Raw genomic sequence first — 23,529 nt, 5'->3', positions numbered from 1 at the left:
AAGAATTTTTAAAAATGTTTTTCCTTTTTCCACTTAAAACAGAAATTGTGGCAAGAGAATGAGAGCTCTGATACTAGTATTACAATGGAGTTAATGCTTACAGGCGGCACCATAGGTGGTAGTCTTGAACTAGGTGAAGGTCAATTTGGGAACCAGCAAGGCTCTGTACTTGACTGTAGGAAAGGAAATGAGCTGATTGGCTGGAGATTAGTTAGCATTAGAGAGCTAGGAAAGTATTAATGGAGCTATAGATAAAGGACTAGTTTTATGTCTGCCAAGAAAGAAATTGGTAGAAATTATTGCTGAAAAGCCAAACAAATGCCTATTGGCAAGTTCTATTAAGTAACAACAACATTTATTTATATAGCAGATTTTCATACAAAAAATGTAGCTCAAAGTGCTTTACATAATGAAGAATAGAAAAATAAAAGACACAGTAAGAAAATAAAATAACTCAAAATTAATTAACATAGAATAAGAGCCAGGGAGGACAGAAAAAACAAAAAAAACTCCAGACAGCTGGAGAAAAAAATAAAATCTGTAGGGATTCCAGACCATGAGACCGCCCAGTCCCCTCTGGACAATTAAATCGCATATTGACAAAAAACTCCTTACCCCAAAGTTTCAAATGTTTGTGAAGCACGGGAACATCTTATACTTGGAATTTCAAAGAATTGTAGAATCCAGCTCCACAATTCTTGAAATCAATATTGCTAACAAAGCAAAAATCATATACAGACTGCACCACATTATATACAGGCTCCAGTCATCAAGGTAACAAAGAAAAATCATGTTTAGCTTAGCTTAATAGGTGTATTGGGTGTGTACTGCATGCTGAAAGTACACTTCTTTGGAGATTTAAGAACTTGTACTACTTTTGTGTGCTTTAGTATGAACAAGTTTAATTGTGTTTGAATCATTTTAATCCAGAGAGGTCATTCAGTACTTGTATATTGGAAAAATATGTTGTAAAATTGTACAGCTACACAGGAGCAACACGAAGTGTATGACTAGAAATGAACTGAGGGATTTCCTGTTTACTTTTCAGCATTAGGTGGTGGCAACCTGCAGGAGAATAAGTTGAAAAACCCATCTCCATCTTTGTTGCGTAACCTTTTAATAAATAAATAACGTAAGCAAGTCAGCATAAAGAGGAAAATGGGTGCAGGCCTAGAATTATTTGAAAGGTGCTTTACGGCTTTTGTTACACATGACAATATTAATAACTGGCACTTAGGGGATATTAACTCATGTTAAACAGTAACTATAGTTTAAAATTGGTTTTTATATTTTTAATTTAAAATGTTAAACAGTTTAATAAGTAGTCCAATACAATATCATTCTTGTTTCATTTTGGTCATGCTTGCTTCTAGAAGGCCTACATCATAAATAGATGTCAGCCAATCCAGCACCTTGAGGTTTGTTATACAGGTAATACCCAGATTACGGACATCCGACCTACGACATACGAACGGGGCTGCAGCTGCGACGCATGAGCCTCAGTAACTGCCGCTCCGTCATCTTTGGCCTGGGGACGCTGCAAGCAGTGGCTGGACGGAGGCTGGAGGGGGGTGATTTTGCTGCCCGTGCAGTGTAGTGTCCCTTGGGTGGCTCCCGGCGGCAAGCAATTTCACTGCCCGCCCACCACACACAGCTGCCCTGTTCGTTCTCGTTGGGTAGCTGGTAATGCTGCAAGTGGTGACCCAGTTGTGGCTGAACAGAGGCCATTGAGGGTGAATGGGGCGGCAGGGGCTAGCATTGTAGTGTGCACCGGATCACTGCCTTTTGAGTGGGGGCGATTCACTACCCGCCTTTGGCCACACCGTGTTCGTTCTTGGTGGGCGGACGCTGCAGGCAGCATACTGTAGTGGGAATGACTGTGATGTGGGCTGGTGATGAGCTGCCCATCGATGCCCCTATTCATTCTCAATAGCAAGCCTGCTAGTACTGTTACGCACATAGCAGGAAGTTGTCTCTTGTCAGTACATCAGAAAACTGTTGCCTTCCTGCTGTGATAGCGTGTACTGTACAGTGCTGTGCAGAAGAGCTCATCTTAATCTTTTGTCTTCACCCTTCAACAATGTCTCTGAAACACAAATCTGATGCAAGTGCTGGTGATACAGTAGAGAAGAGAAAAACCATCACCATTGAAAATAAAGTAGAAATAATAAAAAGGTCAGAGAGAGGTGAAACTCCATCATTCATTGGCAGAGCACTTGGTTACAGTTGGTCAACAATAGCATTTATTAAATGTATGTACCTGTTCAGACTTACATACAAATTCAACTTAAGTACAAACCTATAGTCCCTATCTTGTACGTAACCCGGAGACTGCCTGTATTTGAGCATTCATCTAAACTATGCAGAAATAGACATTTGGATAAACATAAGAAGAGCAGGAGATTAGAGCATGTGTGTGTGTGCATGTATGAGTTAGGGTTGTTAGAAGTATTTTCAAAAGATTAAGTATTGTTACATTTTAAAATGACTTTAATTCTTATTTTTCATGGTATTGAATCTTAGCCTACATTACGAATGCACTTCCAGCTTACCATTGCTCAAGTTGCAGCCCCATTTTCATCTACTCACAGGTGTTAATAAGTTGGGAATTTCAGAGCTCTCACCAGCATGTTTAACTGACAAGTAGGGCAGTGGGAATGGCATCTGGAAATTGTCTTTGTCTTTGTGGCGAAAGGGGAGAGAAAACCAGAACATACATGTAAAAATACGCATGCAAGAATTTCAATCAAAAAAATTAAAGAGGTATAATTTTTCTAAGTTATGAATATATAAATATAAACCTATAAAGTATTGTTTTTGAAGTAGTGATGTGACATTTATTTTTTTTCTACATGTTTTAATGTTATATGTAGTTAGTTAAACGTTTAGCGCAGTGTTTCTTAAACTATTGGTGGGTCGAGGACATGTTTGTGTTGGGTCGCCACATGGTTGTCCAAGTGTGAATTTTGTCTTGACTGATACACCACCCTTTCTTTAGCATGTGAAATAATGCTGTTAACTCAACAGTTTCATTTCTAGGATGTGAAAATATAATAAATTCTTCCCACATCATTTCTGTGTTGCAACCAGTGGAACAATTAAACTGAGATGATCGAGGGCTAAAACACATATAAGAATATAGACAAAGGAGGGAATAATAGACAAAATTGTGTGGTGAGGGAACTGTTGCACTAGTTTGAAGTGACGAAATGAAAATAACTGACGTGGCACAAGAATGGGACAATTTTCAGAGTATTATGAAGGGTGGGCGAATAGGATTGGGGAGTATGTGTTGTATACTAAAAGCACTTTCAGTGGTCATGGTCAATACTCTATCATAGTAGAGGTGGCAAGGAAGAATTCCATCTCATTACAGTATTCTAAAGTGCTTGAATAAATTTGTCTACTGGCACTATGAAGGACAAGAAACTACTTCACTAAGTTAGTGATTACATACTGTACACCCTAAAAACCCTTTTTATTTAAAAAAAAAAAGAAAAAAGTGCTGCACATTGGGAAAACTCCTAGCTTAGGAGCTAGCAAATGTCTCATTTAAATGTAAAAAAGTGATTCAGCTGATCCTAGTAACTACAGGTTAAACTGATGGAAGTAATTGTTAAAGATATTATTATGAAAAAAGATTTTAATGCACATAATAACTTAATATAAGATTATAACATAATTCTGAACACCAATTAGTACAGTGGAATCCAGCTATTCCTTTAAAATATGTTAATAAACCAAAATCCAGAGGAACAGATAAATGGATTTGAGGGTAAATGCCTTACAAATATTATTCTTCATACAGAGAACCATATATACAGTGCATCTGGAAAGTATTCACAGCGCATCACTTTTTCCACATTTTGTTATGTTACAGCCTTATTCCAAAATGGATTAAATTCATTTTTTTCCTCAGAATTCTACACACAACACCCCATAATAACAACGTGAAAAAAGTTTACTTGAGATTTTTGCAAATTTATTAAAAATAAAAAAAGCACATGTACATAAGTATTCACAGCCTTTGCCATGAAGCTCAAAATTGAGCTCAGGTGCATCCTGTTTTCCCTGATCATCCTTGAGATGTTTCTGCAGCTTAATTGGAGTGCACCTGTGGTAAATTCAGTTGATTGGACATGATTTGGAAAGGCACACACCTGCCTATATAAGGTCCCACAGTTGACAGTTCATGTCAGAGCACAAACCAAGTATGAAGTCAAAGGAATTGTCTGTAGACCTCCGAGACAGGATTTTCTCGAGGCACAAATCTGGGGAAGGTTACAGAAAAATTTCTGCTGCTTTGAAGGTCCCAATGAGCATAGTGGCCTTCATCAACCGTAAGTGGAAGAAGTTCGAAAACACCAGGACTCTTCCTAGAGCTGGCAGGCCATCTAAACTGAGTGATCGGGGGAGAAGGCCCTTAGTCAGGGAGGTGACCAAGAACCCGATGGTCACTTTGTCAGAGCTCCAGAGGTCCTCTGTGGCGAGAGGAAAACCTTCAAGAAGGACAACCATCTCTGCAGCAATCCACCAATCAGGCCTGTATGGTAGAGTGGCCAGACGGAAGCCACTCCTTAGTAAAAGGCACATGGCAGTCCGCCTGGAATTTGTCAAAAGGTACCTGAAGGACTCTCAGACCATTAGAAACATAATTCTCTGGTCTGATGAGACAAAGATTGAACTCTTTGGTGTGAATGCCAGGCGTCACATTTGGAGGAAACCAGGCACCGCTCATCACCAGACCAATACCATCCCTACAGTGAAGCATGGTGGTGGCAGCATCATGCTGTGGAGATATTTTTCAGCGACAGGAACTGGGAGACTAGTCAGGATAAAGGGAAAGATGACTACAGCAATGTACATAGACATCCTGGATGAAAACCTGCTCCAGAGCGCTCTTGACCTCAGACTGGGACGGCGGTTCATCTTTCAGCAGGACAACGACCCTAAGCACACAGTCAAGATATCAAAGGAGTGGCTTCAGGACAACTCTGTGAGTGTCCTTGAGTGGCTCAGCCAGAGCCCAGACTTGAATCTGATTGAACATCTTTGGAGAGATCTTAAAATGGCTGTGCACCAACGCTTCCCATCCAACCTGATGGAGCTTGAGAGGTGCTGCAAAGAGGAATGGGTGAAACTGGCCAAGGATAGGTGTGCCAAGCTTGTGGCATCATATTCAAAAAGACTTGAGGCTGTAATTGCTGCCAAAGGTGCATCGACAAAGTATTGAGCAAAGGCTGTGAATACTTATGTACATGTGATTTTTTATGTTTTTTTATTTTTAATAAATTTGCAAAAACCTAAAGTAAACTTTTTTTCACGTCATTATGGGGTGTTGTGTATAGAATTTTGAGGAAAAAAATTAATTTAATCCATTTTGGAATAAGGCTGTAACATAACAAAATGTCAAAAAAGTGATGCGCTGTGAATACGTTCCGGATGCACTGTATAGTATGCAGAGTAAAATGCCAAGTTCACTGCTGGATAATAGTAGTTTGGGGACCTTTAAAACATGACAAGATGATATTTTGCAAAAACTAAAGCTCATTAATTCCTGTGCACCTATTGTGTTGAACACCTGGGGCCTCAGGCATAACGGCGTGCGTAGAATTCACACTATAACATGGCGTGCGGACAAAAGTGAAAATGTGCTTACGCACAAAAAAATCTAGATGCATAAATCTGTGTGTTCGCTAATTTCCACAATATAGATGATTTAAATGAAGTTAGTTTTATCTATATAATATAATAAACATATTTTGCTGCGTTTCATCTTAAAAATATCATCATCATATGTAAATACGCGCTTTATAAGTGGCTCAGGTTGTGCAATATTATAACTATATTGCAAGTTTACAGTGAGGTGATTGTACTTATAAGTACAAAGCATTCTACAAGGAGCACTTGATGGACTGATTGAGTGCATTTATAGTTCTTGGGATAAAACTGTTTCTGAACCGCGAGGTCCGTACAGGAAATGCTCTGAAGCGTTTGCTGCATGGGAGCAGTTCCAATAGGCAGCATGGCTGAGGCAGCGTGTGCTTGATGCTGTATAGCGATAATTCTCTTTCCGATCAGCTGCTGTACAGCTGTGATTCCCCACTCAGATACAGTCATATAAATACTCCGAGTGGTGCAGTGAGAGTAATATGGAAAAAGATGATCCACTGTGGCAACCCCAGCTGAAAAAAGAAGAAGGTGCAGTGAGAGTAACAACGCTAAAGCAGCTATTGTATTTAGAATAGTTTGACCATTCCGTGGACCATTATATTGTTACAGGTTAATTACAATCAGATGCATTAAACTAATAAACAATATGCAGTTAATTTCAGTGTATTTATAAAGCTGTGTCAGGGATGTTGATCTGAAAAAGAAAGGAAAACCACACTGGAACAGTACCACTGCTTTGACGCTGGGTGCCGCCAGTCTGCAAAACCAAGCGCAGAACTTGCGTACGCCAGGATATGAGCTGCTGTGGAAATGTACGTGGCTTTACGCCAAGTTTAGATTTTATACATCGCGTTTTGAACGTGGAAATGTTCTTGCGCAACATTTTTGTGTGTACGCACCGTTTATACATGAGGCCCCTGGTTGTTGTTAAAATTGTATTATTTTGTTGTAACATCCTATGGGGGAAAGATAAAAATAAATTATGTACACTAAATAAATTATGTACAGCAGCATATGCAAGGTTTCTCCTGACAAATAGAGTGTGGTCTACCAGGAGCTAGAATTTCATACCTCTCACTAAACTCAGGAGAAAGCCACATCAGTTATTTATTGTGATTTTTCTTTCAGCACCAGGATAAATGTTTCACCTTCAAACCTTAACTTCACTAGTAGTGAGACATAGAGACAAGATGATTTCATTTTTCTTAGTGGCTACTTTTTTAATGAGTAACAGCTCTTTTACTGACCGCACAGGCTTTTTAAGCAAGAAGAAGCATCATTTGTGGGGTAAGGGACTTTAACAAAGTACACAAATAGTAAGACTAGACTGCATGGAGAAAAGAACAATTGTTTGAGATTATGATATTGTTTAAAAACTGTAAGTACTATAGTACCTATTTTGATCGCTGTCCATTAGGAAAGCGACACAAACTGACAAATCTGAAATCCAGTTAATTAGAGATGACCACAGTTGTCAGTGTTGATGAATTAAAATCAGTAAAAAGGAAAGGAGTGTATTTGCAGGAATAATTAAACATTCTCAAAACTATGTTGCTTCAGTTAAAAAACAAATGGGATTTAAAAGTATATAAGTTTAGTCTGCACACAGTCATTTTGAGACTGTAGAATTTAGCTTAGAGGCACATTTCACTTTTGTACAGGGGAGAATATCCTATGGAATAATGCACCTTATAATTGTTTGCTCTATGAAAGATTCCGTGATAAAAGTAATTGTTGAGAATGATGGATTTAATGCTTTTCTAGTTTTGTAAAAGGGGTTAACCCGTGCCCCTGTATCCATTACTTCTTTTTTCCTTTTTAGAAATTGTACTTTACTTAAAATGTGCACTATATAATGGTGAGAAAAGGTGTTGGGAATAGCCTGCTCTTGAAATGAGAAAAATCCTGATAGTTATGCCATAGTCTGTCATGTTTCTTTTCCTGCCTGTGTCTGTCATACTTTAACTGTAGTGCAGTGTGATCAATTAAATCTTTCCACTTCCTAATTCTCCTGTGCCATATTTTCCCCTTGTTGACCAGTCAAGAAAACCAATAAAACTCTCCAATTTTTTTGAATAACTAAAGAAGCAAGAATAACGATATTCCATATAAAAGTAGAATTAAGAGTCCCGGAATTGTCCAGGAATTGAAGATGCAGTCAAAAAAATATAAGCAGATACAAATTTTTCCTATACATTGCTTTATTCACAGTAAAAAAAAAAACAAACTAAAAACTAAATAACAAGGTACAATATGTTTAAACATTTTTTACAGTGAAATAAAATATGTCCGTACCCTTGTAGTCACCTTCTTTTACTTTTTATGGACTGCCCCAATTTAATACAGGGCTAAGGAATACCAGGAAGTTTAAAATAATAAATATATATATATATATATATATATATATATATATATATATATATATATATATATATATATATATATATATATATATATATATATATATATATAGGTGCCGGTCATAAAATTAAAATATCATGACAAAGTTGATATATTTCAGTAATTCCATTCAAAAAGTGAAACTTGTATATTAGATTCATTCATTACACACAGACTGATGTATTTCAAATGTTTATTTCTTTTAATTTTGATGATTATAACTGACAACTAATGAAAGTCCCAAATTCAGTATCTCGGAAAATTAGAATATCAATTAAGACCAGTGCAAAAAAGGATTTTTAGAAATGTTGGCCAACTGAAAGGTATGAACATGAAAAGTATGAGCATGTACAGCACTCAATATTTAGTTGGGGCTCCTTTGGCCTGGATTTACTGCAGCAATGCGGCGTGGCATGGAGTCGATCAGTCTGTAGCACTGCTCAGGTGTTATGAGAGCCCATGTTGCTCTGATAGTGGCCTTCAGCTCTTCTGAATTGTTGGGTCTGGCGTATTGCATCTTCCTCTTCACAATACCCCATAGATTTTCTATGGGGTTAAGGTAAGGTGAGTTTGCTGGCCAATCAAGAACAGAGATACCATGGTCCTTAAACCAGGTACTGGTAGTTTTGGCACTTTGTGCAGGTGCCAGGTCCTGTTGGAAAATGAAATCTGCATCTCCATAAAGTTTGTCAGCAGCAGGAAGCATGAAGTGCTCTAAAACTTCCTGGTAGACGGCTGCGTTGACCTTGGACCTCAGAAAACACAATCACTGACTGTGGAAACTTTACACTGGACCTCAAGCAACGTGGATTCTGTGCCACTCCTCTCTTCCTCCAGACTGTGGGACCTTGATTTCCAAAGGAAATGCAAACTTTACTTTCATCAGAGAACATAACTTTGGACCACTCAGCAGCAGTTTTGTCTTTAGCCCAGGCGAGACGCTTCTGACGCTGTCTCTTGTTCAAGAGTAGCTTGACACAAGGATTGCGACAGCTGAAACCCATGTCTTGCATACATCTGTGTGTGGTGGTTCTTGAAGCACTGACTCCAGCTGCAGTCCACTTTTTGTGAATCTCCCCTGCAGTTTTGAATGGGTTTTGTTTCACAGTCCTCTCTAGGGTGCGGTCATCCCTATTGCTTTACACTTTTTTTCTACCACATCTTGTTCTTCCCTTAGCCTCTCTATTAATGTGCTTGGACACAGAGCTCTGTGAACAGCCAGCCTCTTTAGCAATGACCTTTTGTGTCTTTCCCTCCTTGTGCAAGGTGTCAGTGGTCGTCTTTTGGACAACTGTCAAGTCAGCAGTCTTCCCCATGATTGTGTAGCCTACAGAACAAGACTGAAAGACCATTTAAAGGCTTTTGCAGGTGTTTTGAGTTAATTAGCTGATTAGTGTGGCGCACCAGGTGTCTTCAATATTGAACCTTTTCACAATATTCTAATTTTCCGAGATACTGAATTTGGGACTTTCATTAGTTGTCAGTTATAATCATCAAAATTAAAAGAAATAAACATTTGAAATACATCAGTCTGTGTGTAATGAATGAATCTAATATACAAGTTTCACTTTCTGAATGGAATTACTGATATAAATCAACTTTGTCATGATATTCTAATTTTATGACCAGCACCTGTATATATATTTTTACTGTGTATATCTTTTTGAAAAGAATCCATTGACTCTGTCACAAAAGCAGTGTGTATGAAGAATAAGGACACCTTTTCTGATACAACAAGAAGTTGCACCTTTTTGACATACTTTATTTTTATACTTGGGAGCCTACTTTTCTGAGTAGTAAGGTTTTCATTTGTCTTTGAATGTTAAAAATGCATCGCACATTGTGGAAACTGTCACTAGAAAACAAGATAGTCATTGTACAGGAAAACATAAGGGTGAATTGTAGCCAGGCACAGTGTGTAGATGGTTGCTGATGTCAATGTCTCTAGGAGCCGATCATCAATGCTTGTCTTTGTTATATAGAATCAGTATTTAGCTTGTTCTCATAATGTTGAAGTAACCTTTTTTATAGAACTGTTCTCTGTGCCAGTGTTTTTAGTGCAAGTAAAGGCAAAACTATGAGAAATATTAAAGTATTTTTAACCTTGGGAAGCTAGTTTTAACTGGTCTTGTGGAAAGTTGATATGTTCAAAATACAATGTTAAAATTCTGAAAGCAGACTAACTTATTTTTTTTATAGTTGTAAAATTTGCTTACCTTTTTATTTCTAACTTTGCGTAGATTTTACAAGAATTTGTAGTTTTGAGAATAAAATATAAGACAATCTACATACTGTATTGTTTTTGATAGTTTAATGATAGTACTTTTTTAGCAGATGTCCAGCAAATGTTTCATTGCTTTGAATTAGGGCTTTTTTGTTGGTCGTCTGTAAAATTTAATTTCCCTTTGGAGACAATTCTAATCTAATTAAAATGAAGCAGACTAGTTTAATGGAGACACTAGTTTGAACCTTTTAATACGTAGCACTGAAGCATTGTCACAATGGAAGGACAAACAGTAGCAACCTGCCAACAGTAATTGAAGAGTAACCTTGGCAGACAAAGTAGCTACTTTTTTTGTTCAATTTGAGAGATGAAGATACTTTGGTTTCCATTGGCTGGGATGAGGGGCACTATTATGGTAAGGTGCTAACACAATTCTTTGGGGGGAAAAAAATCTTAAGAAGCATTAATAAATACCACAGACTGCACTATGACTTAAAGATAGCTACCTCTGGTTGTCTCATATATATTTTTGTTAGTCAAAACAGTCAAGAATTTTATAATATGACAGTATTTGATAATATAATAATAAGAGCTATAAGAGTTTTTTTTTTTTAAATAAATTGGTAATATTTTAAATTGTCACTCTTAATAAGGCTATTGGCATTGACTTTTAGGATTTGTAATTTAAAATTGCCAAACAGTCATCCTGAGTTATTACTTGGTGTTAACCATGGGCATGTATAGGGTATTAGATATAATTTCTGTTTTTAACTGACAAGTTTTATATGTTGCACGCTTTTTTTAATTTTTTGAGATAGGGTTGTCAAACTGAATGTTGCTATTTGAATATAATTCAAATGTATTTAAAAAGTGGTTTTCAAAGTCAAAAGCTGATATTTGATTATAAAAGAGTGGTTGTTTTAGTATCATGTTACTCTATATAACTCGCTTCCACAATCAGCATTTTGTAATTTTGAATGGATAAATTGTTATCTTCATTAGTAAAATTTATAGCCAGACCCCTTTAAAACATAGTATTGTTTTTCCTATCCCATTACTCTGCACTTTAATCTACAGGTGGACTTGGATTACTTTTTGTAAATGCTTCTCCTTTACCCTAAATTATTGTTTTGTATCTGACTCTTAAACCAGAACGTCATTGACTAAAGTTTAAAGCTAAGACCTTATTATTAAAGCAAATGGAAAATAACTTATAATTCTGATATTCCTTTTATTGCAATGGTTTAAAACCCCAACTTCAACAGTCTGTGACCCACAATTTGTCTCTGTCTTGCATGTGTGCTGGTTTGACACATTATTAAAAATATTCAGGACACTTTTATTAAAAGTATTGCTGCATCTGTGAAAGAGAAAAAAATAAAACTGATTGTGTGGACCCTGACTTGATACTGTGACAATCATTTTTTTTCTGGATGAATCTACATGTGCCGAGTGGCCTTTTTTTCAGAATGTCGCAATATAAATGGTACCCTGCCACTGCTCATTTGACACTTCCAAAATAATAATGGTCTGCCTTCGAAGGTATAACTGATAATTAGTTAACTGAGTGATAATACACACCTTCCCAGATTCATATACAGATACACATGTACATTTCCTTATGTACCAATTCAAAAGTTTGGAATTTCCAAGTTTTCATGGTTTTGATAGAAATTCATACCTTTTTTTTATCAGTGTAACACTAAGTTGAACTAAAAATACAGCCAAGACATTACTAGTGTTTCTAATGACTAATACTGCTTGAAATGGCTGGTTCCAAACTTTTGAATTCTAGAAATGTATTCATGTATATATTATTGTAAATGTATAATTTACTATATATTATGTAATTATGTATATATTATTATAATATTTCTACATTTTTGAAGCACATTCTGCTTTGCTGCTATTCTGCTCAAAGACTGGTAGAGGACCTGGAGATGAAATATAGTCAAAACCACCAAGACAAAAATTTTTCCACCAATGCCCATTTGCTAATCAGAATTCAAATTCAGAGGAAATGCAGAAAGTTCAGAAACCAGAAATTCAAGAAAGTAATTTGTACTACGTTCATTTTGAGTTTTCTATCCAAAATCTTAGATACAAATTAATCATTGCACTCATATTTAAGGGCTTGTGCCGATAATGTAAGATGCTACATCTTTTGGAACCACAATCTTTAGCAGCTAGGAGCAACATACCATTCATCGAAATGATAACATGGCAGAGCCCATATGCAAAACAAAAATGTTGTGGCACAATAAATTAAATATTATCAGGTATATTATACTGTAAAATAAATTCACAGAAATTTACCCAACATAAAGAAACCCATATTGCTACATATTCTTGTCCATTGAAAAATTATTTCTAAGAGAAATAAACTCTCAAAGTGTACATCTTATACCAGCTGCATGGTGTTTACAGTCAGTGAAATTGAGCATAAGTGGAAATTAATGTTTCTACCCACGAAACTACATACAAACATTAAGCGATTTTGCCTCTGGTGAAAAGGATTCCAGTAGTAAGATGGGTATGAAATGGAATTATTCAGCACAGACCACTCCAGGAGACCCCACTTGTGAGAAATATGTACTCTTTTTTTTTTTTTTTTTTTTCTTCTGGCCATAAGGATGTGTGCCGCCATTAAACAAATTTTAAATAACCCCAAAACTTTTTTCAAATTAAGTATTGAGTTACTGAATAGTAGCTTACTACTACTACCTGAATATGTAAGTAACTAAACATTTACATCTGTAGCATGTTTTTAATGTTGTAGGAATCTTTGTTCATAGTCATTTAATGTGCATATTGCTAAAATTATGAAAAAATGCAGAGTTTAGCTATAATATATATACACACACACACACACACATATACACTACCGGTCAAAAGATTTAGAACACCTCAGTTTTTTCCTTTATACATCACAGTTGTTCTACTCTTCACTTCGGCTTGCAGAGACTCTATTTCTGAGGGGTGGGGATGGTGCAAAACAGAAAGGCCTGAGCGCACACCCAGAAAACCCAGATGTTAGACCTACCCAGGCCTCTGCTCTTTGATTGCTTCAAACTTCAAGCGACAACATTTCTCTTGAATATTTGCACCTGAATTTCCTCTGGGAGTATGGAAAGCACCATGCTTCTAACTCTTTACTTTAATACATCAGTTTAACACATACGGTATTGGCACCTATGTATATCCACTACAAGCACTGCTTTACATGTACTTTCACATTTGTGGACTAGTAGTTTCTGAGACTATTTATATCAACAGATTACAAGGTTACTGAAGAGCCAGTCATAAGAACTTAAGTATATGTATATTGTATATAAATGTACAGTATATATTGCATTCTAAGAATGCTGTTAAGATTTTTTTGGAATTGCATTATTGTCACTATTCTGAGGAGACCTGCAAGTAAGAAATTCATGGTACTATGTGCACTTGGCGGTGAAGTTGAAGAAAAATCTTGCTGCTACAAACATTCAAAATATCAATTTCAACCATCACAAGCTGAAGAAAACAATACTCCTACGGATGAAAGGTTTCTGTGGAGGGAGACGGGCAATGATGTGGGAAACACTGACAGACTTCTATTAAAATAACAGAATTTCACAATTTTTTTTTCTCAAAAATGGCACAAATATGCTGTTTTACAGCATTTGTGCAATCTAAATACATTGCTGGATATTCAAACATTGTTAGCTTGGAAAAAAAATATTGGTCTTGGTTTGCTTTATGTTGAGGTCATGTCTTTTGAACCACATTTTAAAATGCAAATAAACATTGTATTTTTTTAATTTATAAAAATATTTAATTTTCAAACACAATTTTCCATGGAAAATTAATGTATGCCGTAATTGTGAAAAAAAAAAATTTGACTCGAAAAATTCTAAACTTATCCTTTAATAACTTTAAAATTCTTTTGTTTTGCTGGATATTTATCCATCTACTGGCACATTTTCAGTATTGTATTTTGAGAAAACCTCTGTTCCATTTCATTGTGAAAAGGATGAATTATCCCCTGTGGCACCTATTGTACTTTGTTTGTAATGGATGTTTCTGTTTAAAACAGAATCCTTAATTTCCCTAGGCACTTTTAAAAAAATTTGTTTATTTTTATATGCTTTATAAAAGGCTGCAGTGAACATTACCTTTCCGCTCTTCATTGATATTTTTTACTAAACATTTGGAATGTTTTAGAGAGAGTTTTTGGCAAAAATTAAACATCCTAATTTATTTGTATATATTTTTGTAAACCATTATAATTAAAGTTCATAGATTTTTTTTTTTTTTTTAGTTGTTAGCAGTCACATAATTTAAATGCCATCAGCCTATGGCCAGGTTTATCTTGATTGCGTTGAGTTCTGTAATATCAGTGCAAGGTTAAATTATGGCCATATGTATTCCTGATGTAGGATAAGCAGATTCATTCTCCTGCATCAACTCTTCCACTTTTTGTTGTGTTTATTGTTTCAGAATTGCATACAGGTGTGTGTGTCCTTTTTTTTTCTTTTCATTTTATAACCACCCCAGGCTTCACAACTGAGTCAAAAATGTGTTTATTGGTGTGGAATGAGAAAAATTCAGAAATAAATAAACTGAAAAATGTAAATGAGTAAGATACTCTTTGAGCAAGGAAATAGTTTATGTAATCACTCATTGCTTAATGAAGTTATGTTCTCTACAAACAAATAATGTGTGTTTTGAATTATCCGAACACCTGCCTTTTTGCTGTTAAACTGAGATAATACCATGAAAGTAGTTATATAGGCACTAGACATTTATAGTTTTGTATATTTTGAGTTGCGTTTAAAAATAATAGAGGTAAACTGTGGCGCATAACATGCAGAGGTTCTCTCCACAAACCTTGGTTGCGCAAGCCCCCTCCGCTATCTTGCAACAATTAATATATATTCTTCTTCTTTTTAATTGTTAATACTTAACTGCAGCACAGGTTTGAACATGTGCACACCATACAGTTTTTGAGAATGTTAGCTTGTCTTGGCAGTCCAGTTTGTAACAAGAGGACTTAGATACATTTCATGCAGCACAAATGTGTAGCAGTTAACAGACTGCAGAGTTTTCCCCAGAAGGTCTATGCACAGTACATTTGACTTTTCCTCTCTACTTAAATTGTTCATATCTGGCAAAGCTTTTGGAAGTAAAGATAGATAGCATCTGTGGTTGTTCCCATATATTGAAATTATTTTCTTTAAATGGCATAATGGTTTTAAGTATAGTTAAGTTGACAATAAAATACATACTTGTTATAGACACCAAGGTTGTTTTAGTTCAGTTTTTTAAATTAATTTTTTATTCCTATATTACTTTCAGCTGTTGTGACAGTTTAGGGTTTCCTCGCCCCCTTGTACCCTCAGACCACACATCAGACACCAGATAAAAAGTCCAATTATTATTTATTATAATAATAATGTGCACAAAGCACACTCCTCTCTACAATTCTCAAATAAACAATACAATTCTCAAATAACCAATCCTCCACTCCCAGACGCTTAGCCATCCTGCCTCCCAACTCAGCTCGCCGTCTGGGAGCTCCCACAGTCCTTTTATATTCCCTGACCCGGAAGTGTTCCCTATCCTCAGTCCATGTGATTCTCAATCACTTCCGGGTCAGGTAAAAGTTCTTTTCTTCAACCCGGAAGTCCGTCGCTCTTCCTATGATGAACTTCCGGGTCATAGGGTACGAAGAAGTCCTTGGTCCTCCCTGCAGCTCCCTCTTGTGGCCCCCATGGCATCCAGCAGGGCTGTGCATAAAAATCACATTGTCCATGATGCTCTGCTGGTCTTCTGGGGACCTCCATGCTGCAAGGAGGGCTCCACCTGGCGGCTTGGGGGTATTGGCCGGGATTAATGGCCGGCCATCCTCCACACTGTCTAACATTTTCACTTTTTAGTTTTATGAACCTTTGACTGTTTCTGTTTTAATTTTTGTTACTTGTATCTTATCTCAGTTATTTTTTATTTTGAAACAATTTCAGCATAGTTTTCATATTACCTTGAAAAATGGCTATTTGTTGAAGATTAAAAGATGCATAATGTACCCCCATAACACCGGTACATCAGCTTTCTACATACATGATGTTCAAGTTTGTTGGACCAATATAGCATTTCACCTTTTTTGGTGCTTTCTCATCATTTCAAAGTTCTCAACCCCTTAATATTCAGCTTTATGGAAGCAATTTAAGTGAATTCCACACGTCCGATCAATGCATACCATTATGCACAGTGAAATTGGAATGACAGTCAACACAAATATTGCACTGCCTAGAGCATGCTCACAATTAGTTCTGAGGCTGTCAGTGGTCATAGATAACAGTCTTTCCTATTCTCTAGCCTTCCTTTATTCCAGAAGGAAAAGTCCTGTTGCTTTTATGTTTGATTTCTTGAAGTGAGCCTTTCTCGGGGGTTATGCAGGTGTCCATCTAGGGCATATCTTCTTTAACAGCCATTTGGCCTCATACTCTTACAGATAAGACATCTGTTGGTTTCTTGGGTGCTTGCAGCTTATTTTGTTCTGGGAAATGGAGCGGTCTGTGAAAGTATTGTTCATTCAATGACTATATATTTTTTTTTATTTATTCATACCTGAGTTTGTAAAATTGATTAAAAAATAACGTGTTACTAATTTTTTTTTCAGTGTTTTAATACAGTGATCAATAAACGACGAATATCCACTATGTATCTGATAATTTTATTAATCAAGTTCATATGTAAAGAATTTAATGACCTGCGACTTTAGCATAGAATTTATTCATTTCTTATTTATGCACTTGTCCACCATTGTGTAAGAATCATACCCAACTAGGTAACAGTGGACTTTAAAATAGTACAGCATACATTTTGAATGTGAAAATGAAGACAAGCAGTGTGATTATTATATGGTAGTTCTAACATGAAAACCTATAAATATAGATACATTTTTAAACTTTTACGTATTAATGTTGTTGGTTCATCTTTTGTGTTGACTCATAAGAAAATGCAATTATGTTTCTTTGTGTGACATTGAGCCTAATTTTTTGATTTTATTGGTTGATTGTCCAGTGTTTAAATGTAAGGGATCATATTCCTCACATCACTCCTTTACATCTCTGTTTATGTAGACTCCCAAGTGGCTTTGAACTAAGGGTAGTGAATAAATTGACCATGCTTTCATTGGTTGTATTGTACTCATTCGCTGCTGCATGTTTTTTTACTGCAGGAAGGCACAGACAGAGAGGGAGAGGTAGAGTGAGTGAGGGAGGGGGAGGGGCTGGTGTTTAGGGGGATTGGGAGAGATCCTTGTTACTGCAGCTTGTTGTAAAATGCATGAGGATTACCTAACATCATGGTTGGAAAAGGGCAATAGGGAAGTGAATTCCTTTAACAAAAGAGAAGCAGAATGCAGGAAATTGCATCATTTCAGACTTGTATTTTGACTCTGTGCACTATGGATGGGATGGACTGTAATTGTGGAAATGAGCTCTTTCCATTATGGCACTAATGTTTTTGTTTTGGATGGAGCTAGAGGAAAAGGAAATCGGGCTGCTGCATTCATTTCTTGGCCTCTTATTAGCTTGTGCCCCAAGGCTATGCTGAGATTTATATCTCATTTATATTGTTGTAGCTCAAAAGAAGAATGTTCAGAGGATGACAAGTGTATTCTGAGTAGGTATGTTTAAATTGTATGAATCCACATGCACCTTTTTGTAATGCCTGTGCTTTCTTTTCTAGTATTAAAATAATAATAGTGGTATTAGAAACAATATGAAGTTGCAAGGGTTAATGATCTTGTTTCTGTTCTTAAATAATATCCCAATATAGGTTTTTTTTTTTTTTATATATAAATAAAGCTTGTTTGTGTTTCATTATGTAAACCCCCTTTCTTGTGTAAATAAAGCTGCATTGTGCATAGCTCAGTGCAGTGTTGTGTGTGTGTGTGTGTTTTTTTTTTTTTCCTCTTTTCTCATCTCCCTTAATATGTACTGCAGTCAACGCTCCTTTAACAAGGTGGCACTATTGTTGAGTTAGTAGGATAAAATCATCATTCTGCTTTAGGGTACAGAAGGCTTTTCTTAATATATAAAGTAGACGCCTCACAGCTCTATTTTACCAAACAGGCAAAGTGGAAACATTGGCTAAAGAGCATTGGCAGAATCATTAGCTTGTCCTTAGCAGCAACCGTCATCAGTTCAGTTCAGTGTGGGATGGAAGTCGTAGCTGGAAGTCTGTTATGGAAATGCTCTTTGCTGTTATTGTAGTACTGTGGTGACAACATGCCATTGAAATGGAAAACCGGCTCTCCAGCTAACTGGAAATTCCCAGTTCCTGTGCTTAAAACATCTAGGTCATCTCCACTGTCACCAGCATACATGTAAGTAAAAATAATGCATATTATTTCTAGCATGTTACGGTGGAGTGAATTATTTTTATGTGGTATTGGTTTGTGGTCTCTGATTTGCTGTAGATGGCTGTTTCTACTGTATATGTTGACTGTGCTTTTTAAATATATGTAACAGTATTTATGCATAGACCATTATGAATTATACTGTTTTATGCAGTACTCTGTTTCAGGTGTTTGTTGATTATCATGTTACAAATGAGTGAGGAAAAAAAATATTAGTTTGCAATATTGCCTGTTATCTTAGAGAACAGCCATGAATAGATATTTTTATTATGCATCTTTCAGGTTAATAGTGATTGTAGAAAATTTTCAGAGAGATTGGATAATATTAAACTTTTAAGATAGCAAAATAAAACTGCCAGTGTGTATTCAAGGATGAAAATATTTTTGGCCATGTCAAACATAGTGTGTAATATTTAGTATTTGCACTTCAGCTATACCTGTTTGTGGATGTGGCTCTTTTTATTGTCAGGGTCTGTCTGATAGTGTTGTTGGTTCAATAATAGTTCTTTTCTGCTTGTATTCTGTTATTGATGTTTAATAGGATTATGCACACATTTTAGTATACTTAAAATACTGGAATTTTAACAGCTTATGTCTGTATCTTAATTCAGGTTGTCTTGTGTTTTTTTTATTATCTCTAATATATTTTTTGTATTAAAGACAAAAATTAAGGTAGGTAATATAACGTTTTTGTAGTTTATGAAATATTGTTACAGTGATACAACTGTTTTGAAGATAATAATGCATTTTCAGGCTTTATTTCGTGATTTGTACTTTTTTTTCTCGTTGTACTTGTTGCAGTGCCTTCTAATCTATCCTTGAATAATACTTAAGCACGAAAACATTATGAACTATTTACTTGGTGACATGGTATATAATGCTTTATTATATTTTATACTTAATAAGTTTATTGATGGAATAGATCTAAACACAAATTTAAAATGTATAGAGACAAGTTAAACACTTATCATTTATTGATTTGCAAGAAAGGAGAATATATAATTACTGAATTACTGGATTTAATATAGAGCCAGAATAGTGACATTTCCTTTTTTTTATGCCATATTAATGTTACTCTAATGGTTGGCATTTTATCCACATGGTTAATTTTATTTTTATTATATATTACTACCGATGTGTTGTTATAAAATTATAAAGTAGATCATTTATATCATATAAACAAATCTACTGTAAACATTTTATTTCCCTCAGATTTTAAGTGGTTGTGCATGATTTTTTTCACATCAAGAGACTATATCTAATTCATGAATCATGTGCAGTCATAAACAGTCATAAACTTAATATTAATATTTACTTTTAAAAAGGAATATGTATGGAGCTTAGCGCTTTTGCCTTTATTTAAAATTAAGGAAGGAAGAAACCATTTAAATTTTTTTTTTATTCTTTACCTTTTAAAATATAACAATTTACTTTATTTGGATAAACACTTTATTGTAACACTTTAGTATGTTTTAGTTTGTAAAATATAATTAATAATAGATTCTTAAATTTTATTTTTGTCAAGATTATCCAGACATTACCATGGTTTTGCAGTAGTACTAGAAATTTCCACTGAGCTATTTAATATATCATTCTGACCTATTTCACAGCTGTAATGAGTTTTATTTTTAAAAAAGGGCCGCTTCTGTTGAAATTTTTTTTTTTACTTGACATTAATGATAGGTACCAAGAGCAACTAATAAAAATGGAAAAGGTTCACCATTCCTTTTTTTCCCTCATGTTGAGAAGTTTTGTTTGCACATTTGTAAGAATGGGTGGGATCATTGTTTGGAGGTTAACAAGCAGTTGCAACAAATACATTTATTTATAATGTACTATTTCAGAATCCTTTTAAAATTGAAGCAAAATGTATATTTGGTTTTGTGAAAGCAATGAGTAGGTTCTGAAGATATTAGTATTTTCATACATTTTTTTAAATTTACTACAGACGTCATTAGGTCATTGCAGGAGGACTTTGCTCCTTCCCACCAACAGTTATAGGTAGGGGTGGGTCAGTTTTATGATATCATGGCTATACCTCATTCAAATTCTTAATGTTGAGTTTACTTTTAAATTCTTTATTATGGAAAGCTTTGCCAGTAGTGTTTAACAATAGTAAAGTAAGCATGCAATCTGCATTTTCTTATTTATTTTACGCCCTATGGTTTCAGTTTGTATGATGAGAAGGAATTTAGTAATTAAATACCTTAAGAATGCATGCAGTTTTTTTAATTACAAAAAACTTATTTGACAATCTCTTAAACTTTGTGAGTTAAGATTGCTCTGTTTGACAGCAAGTCTATCAAATAAGTTATAACAAATATATATTTGAATTTATATACATATATATTTGAATTTATATTAAATCTTTAATAATTTAACAAAGAGTTTTTTTTTTTTTGGTTTTATTGAATTTACAACAATAGGTACAAATTTAATTTTGTTTTTCTTGCACACATTAAATAATTAAATATCTTGAGTCATAATTAATTTGGACATAATTTTTGCTGTTTTTAAAATCGCTCTAATAATGCATTTAGCTTGGACTATTTCAGTCTCTTAATATTTGCCACTTCAGCCTTAGTTAAATATTTTTCTAGGTTATATGTTCATATCCTAAACTTTCTTGTAGTATATTCCGTAATGATCAAGCTAAAGCATCAGCGCTATAAAACTCTTCGAGAATACTTTAATTGGATCAGTTCCATAGGGTTTTAACTAATTAAGTTCTGTTTTAAATTAATTTTTATAGTAACTAGAGTAGGCTTAAATGCCGTTTTTAATATAGTTCATAGTTTTGGAGGGAAAACATGCTAATTAATAACACGTTTGCTGCATAGTACGTATTGAAAACAGTTGTGTTAATAGGTGATGAAACATAAAATTCTTGTTTGCAGTTTTAGTCTACCTTGAGTCTGTGGTAGTATTTTCTTTAAAAAATATTTCTGCTTAAAATATAAAAAAGAAGGCATTATTATATTGTTTCACGGATTTTCACAAATCTGCTGAACATCTGACAGTGAACCTTAAGTGTTACAATTTCAGTGTGTTGCTGCATATCTCATGGGGGTACAACTGACTTTAAGAAGGACATTGTTAGCTTTGCATAACTAATATATATTGGACAACAGTAACTGCGAATATACTGTAGAATGATGTAGAGTTTCAAAGTACTTTATTTAATCAGTCACTTTTTAAAGTACTCCTTCCATGATTAGTTCTCACCTTGTGCCTGATGCTGAATAGGCTTGATGTCAGGAAGCTCTGGTCTCTTGTGGCCCAGAATTAAAAAAGATTTAAGATTATTATGTTTAGAAGAAATCCTTTTACATTTAGGCTATTTTAGGTTTCTCCCCAATTTTAATCCAAGCAGAGATAATGAGAATACATGAACCTTCTCACATAACAGTTAAAGTACATTTCATAGACTTGGATTAAGTGAGGTTAGTTGAGAGTCATATAAATTGAACCACCATTTGTACATAATTCCAAAAAACATACATGTTTTGTATGCTGAACACTTTTGTTTGAAACTAAACAATCAGAAATCTGTTTATTTTCTTAATCTTCTGGTTCATCACAGTTGAGTTTGCACTTATTTTATTTCAGTACTTTGTTTAGTATTGCAAATTACCTTTATAAACAAAAGGATCAATTAAAATTGCAAAAAAAGTGTGCATTCAAGAATATAATCAAGTATTCCACAAAACCTAAAACCCTTTAACCGCAAATTTTAAAAAAATGGCTGTCTAGAGTGAAATATTATAAAAAAAAAAAAAAAGTTGATGTCTTGTACAGATGTGTACCCTCTGAAAATGAAACTGAAACTGCCAAGCAATTTCAATTTAAGTTAATATTTATGTTTCATTTAGTTTATGCATTAACACATTTATTTTGAGTAACACAATGGGTTGTGCTGCTAACTCTTTAACTCAGCTGATGTTTTCCCCTTTCTGCATTGTTTTTCCTCCAGGTAGTCCAGTTTTTCTCCCATATTTCCAAAGGTATGCAGATTAGTGTATTTGCCAATTCCAAATCAGTCCTATTGAAGGTGTGTGAGCGAGTGAGCCTTGCAATGAACTGGTGCCGTGCACAGGGCTTTTTCCTTCTAGCCCTGTGCAACCCAAATTAGATTAAATTGTGGGGCTGTACAATTAATCATATATTAGTCACAATTATGATTATGGTTCTGCCTTATAGTATTCACAAGAAGAGGTGATTACTGCATTCCATTTAGTACTCCTGTTATGCCACAGATTCAGGTTTCCTGGTTACAGAGTGCTTTAAACAGCAGATGAGGGTTGAATCAATAACATATACATTCACCAAGTTTTATGTTTCAAACACTTGCATCAAGTGACTAATTAGGAGAGAAACGCATTCAAACTTTTAAAAACATGTTATTAGGGATCAGACTCCTAAAAATGCATTCAGCATGGCCTCTTCTGTTTGTGGCAGCCACCAAAAGCAGAAGTATAAGCAAAATTGAGCCTAGATCATTGATACGTTTGAGATGTTTTTAGTTTTACTACTAAAATGAAGATAATTGTCCACAATTTGTAGTTATTTTGTTTTCATTAGTGATGATGTTGATCAAAAACCATACTGTATAAATGGTACTGTATACAAAGACTCTTGCACTACTTCACTCAAACACAAAGAATTTATATGACTATCTAAAATTGAACTATATGGTCCAGTAGGAAAGCTAAACAAGCTTCACCAAGGCCCAGTGATGTAAAATCCATGACACATACTGTATAATCATTACAAATTTATGCTGTCTGTATACAGCAGGCTGTTGAATGCAAATTTATGCAAC

General features: G+C 35.0%; 1 protein-coding gene across 6 annotated transcripts in view; it reads left to right on the top strand.

Moving 5' to 3' along the window:
• Nucleotides 1–23,529, top strand: part of klhl13 (kelch-like family member 13) — a 167,618-nt gene that overhangs the window by 36,941 nt on the left and 107,148 nt on the right. Inside the window, exons 1-2 of one of the 6 annotated variants that reach the window (XM_039766507.1) lie at nucleotides 17,907–17,972; nucleotides 18,562–18,674. The exons of 2 other annotated variants lie outside the window; for them this stretch is intronic. In XM_039766507.1, the coding sequence (XP_039622441.1) occupies nucleotides 18,577–18,674 (98 nt within the window). In that variant the 5' untranslated portion in view covers nucleotides 17,907–17,972; nucleotides 18,562–18,576. Of the gene's footprint in view, nucleotides 1–17,623; nucleotides 17,973–18,295; nucleotides 18,675–23,529 lie in introns of those variants that run through there. 3 more of the 6 variants (XM_039766506.1, XM_039766504.1, XM_039766505.1) reach the window with 3 other exon arrangements.

The sequence above is a fragment of the Polypterus senegalus genome, chromosome 10, assembly GCF_016835505.1.
Source record: "Polypterus senegalus isolate Bchr_013 chromosome 10, ASM1683550v1, whole genome shotgun sequence".
NCBI classification, from domain to species: domain Eukaryota; kingdom Metazoa; phylum Chordata; class Cladistia; order Polypteriformes; family Polypteridae; genus Polypterus; species Polypterus senegalus.
Note: the sequence above shows the minus strand (reverse complement) of the source record. Positions and strands in the feature narration are given on the sequence as shown.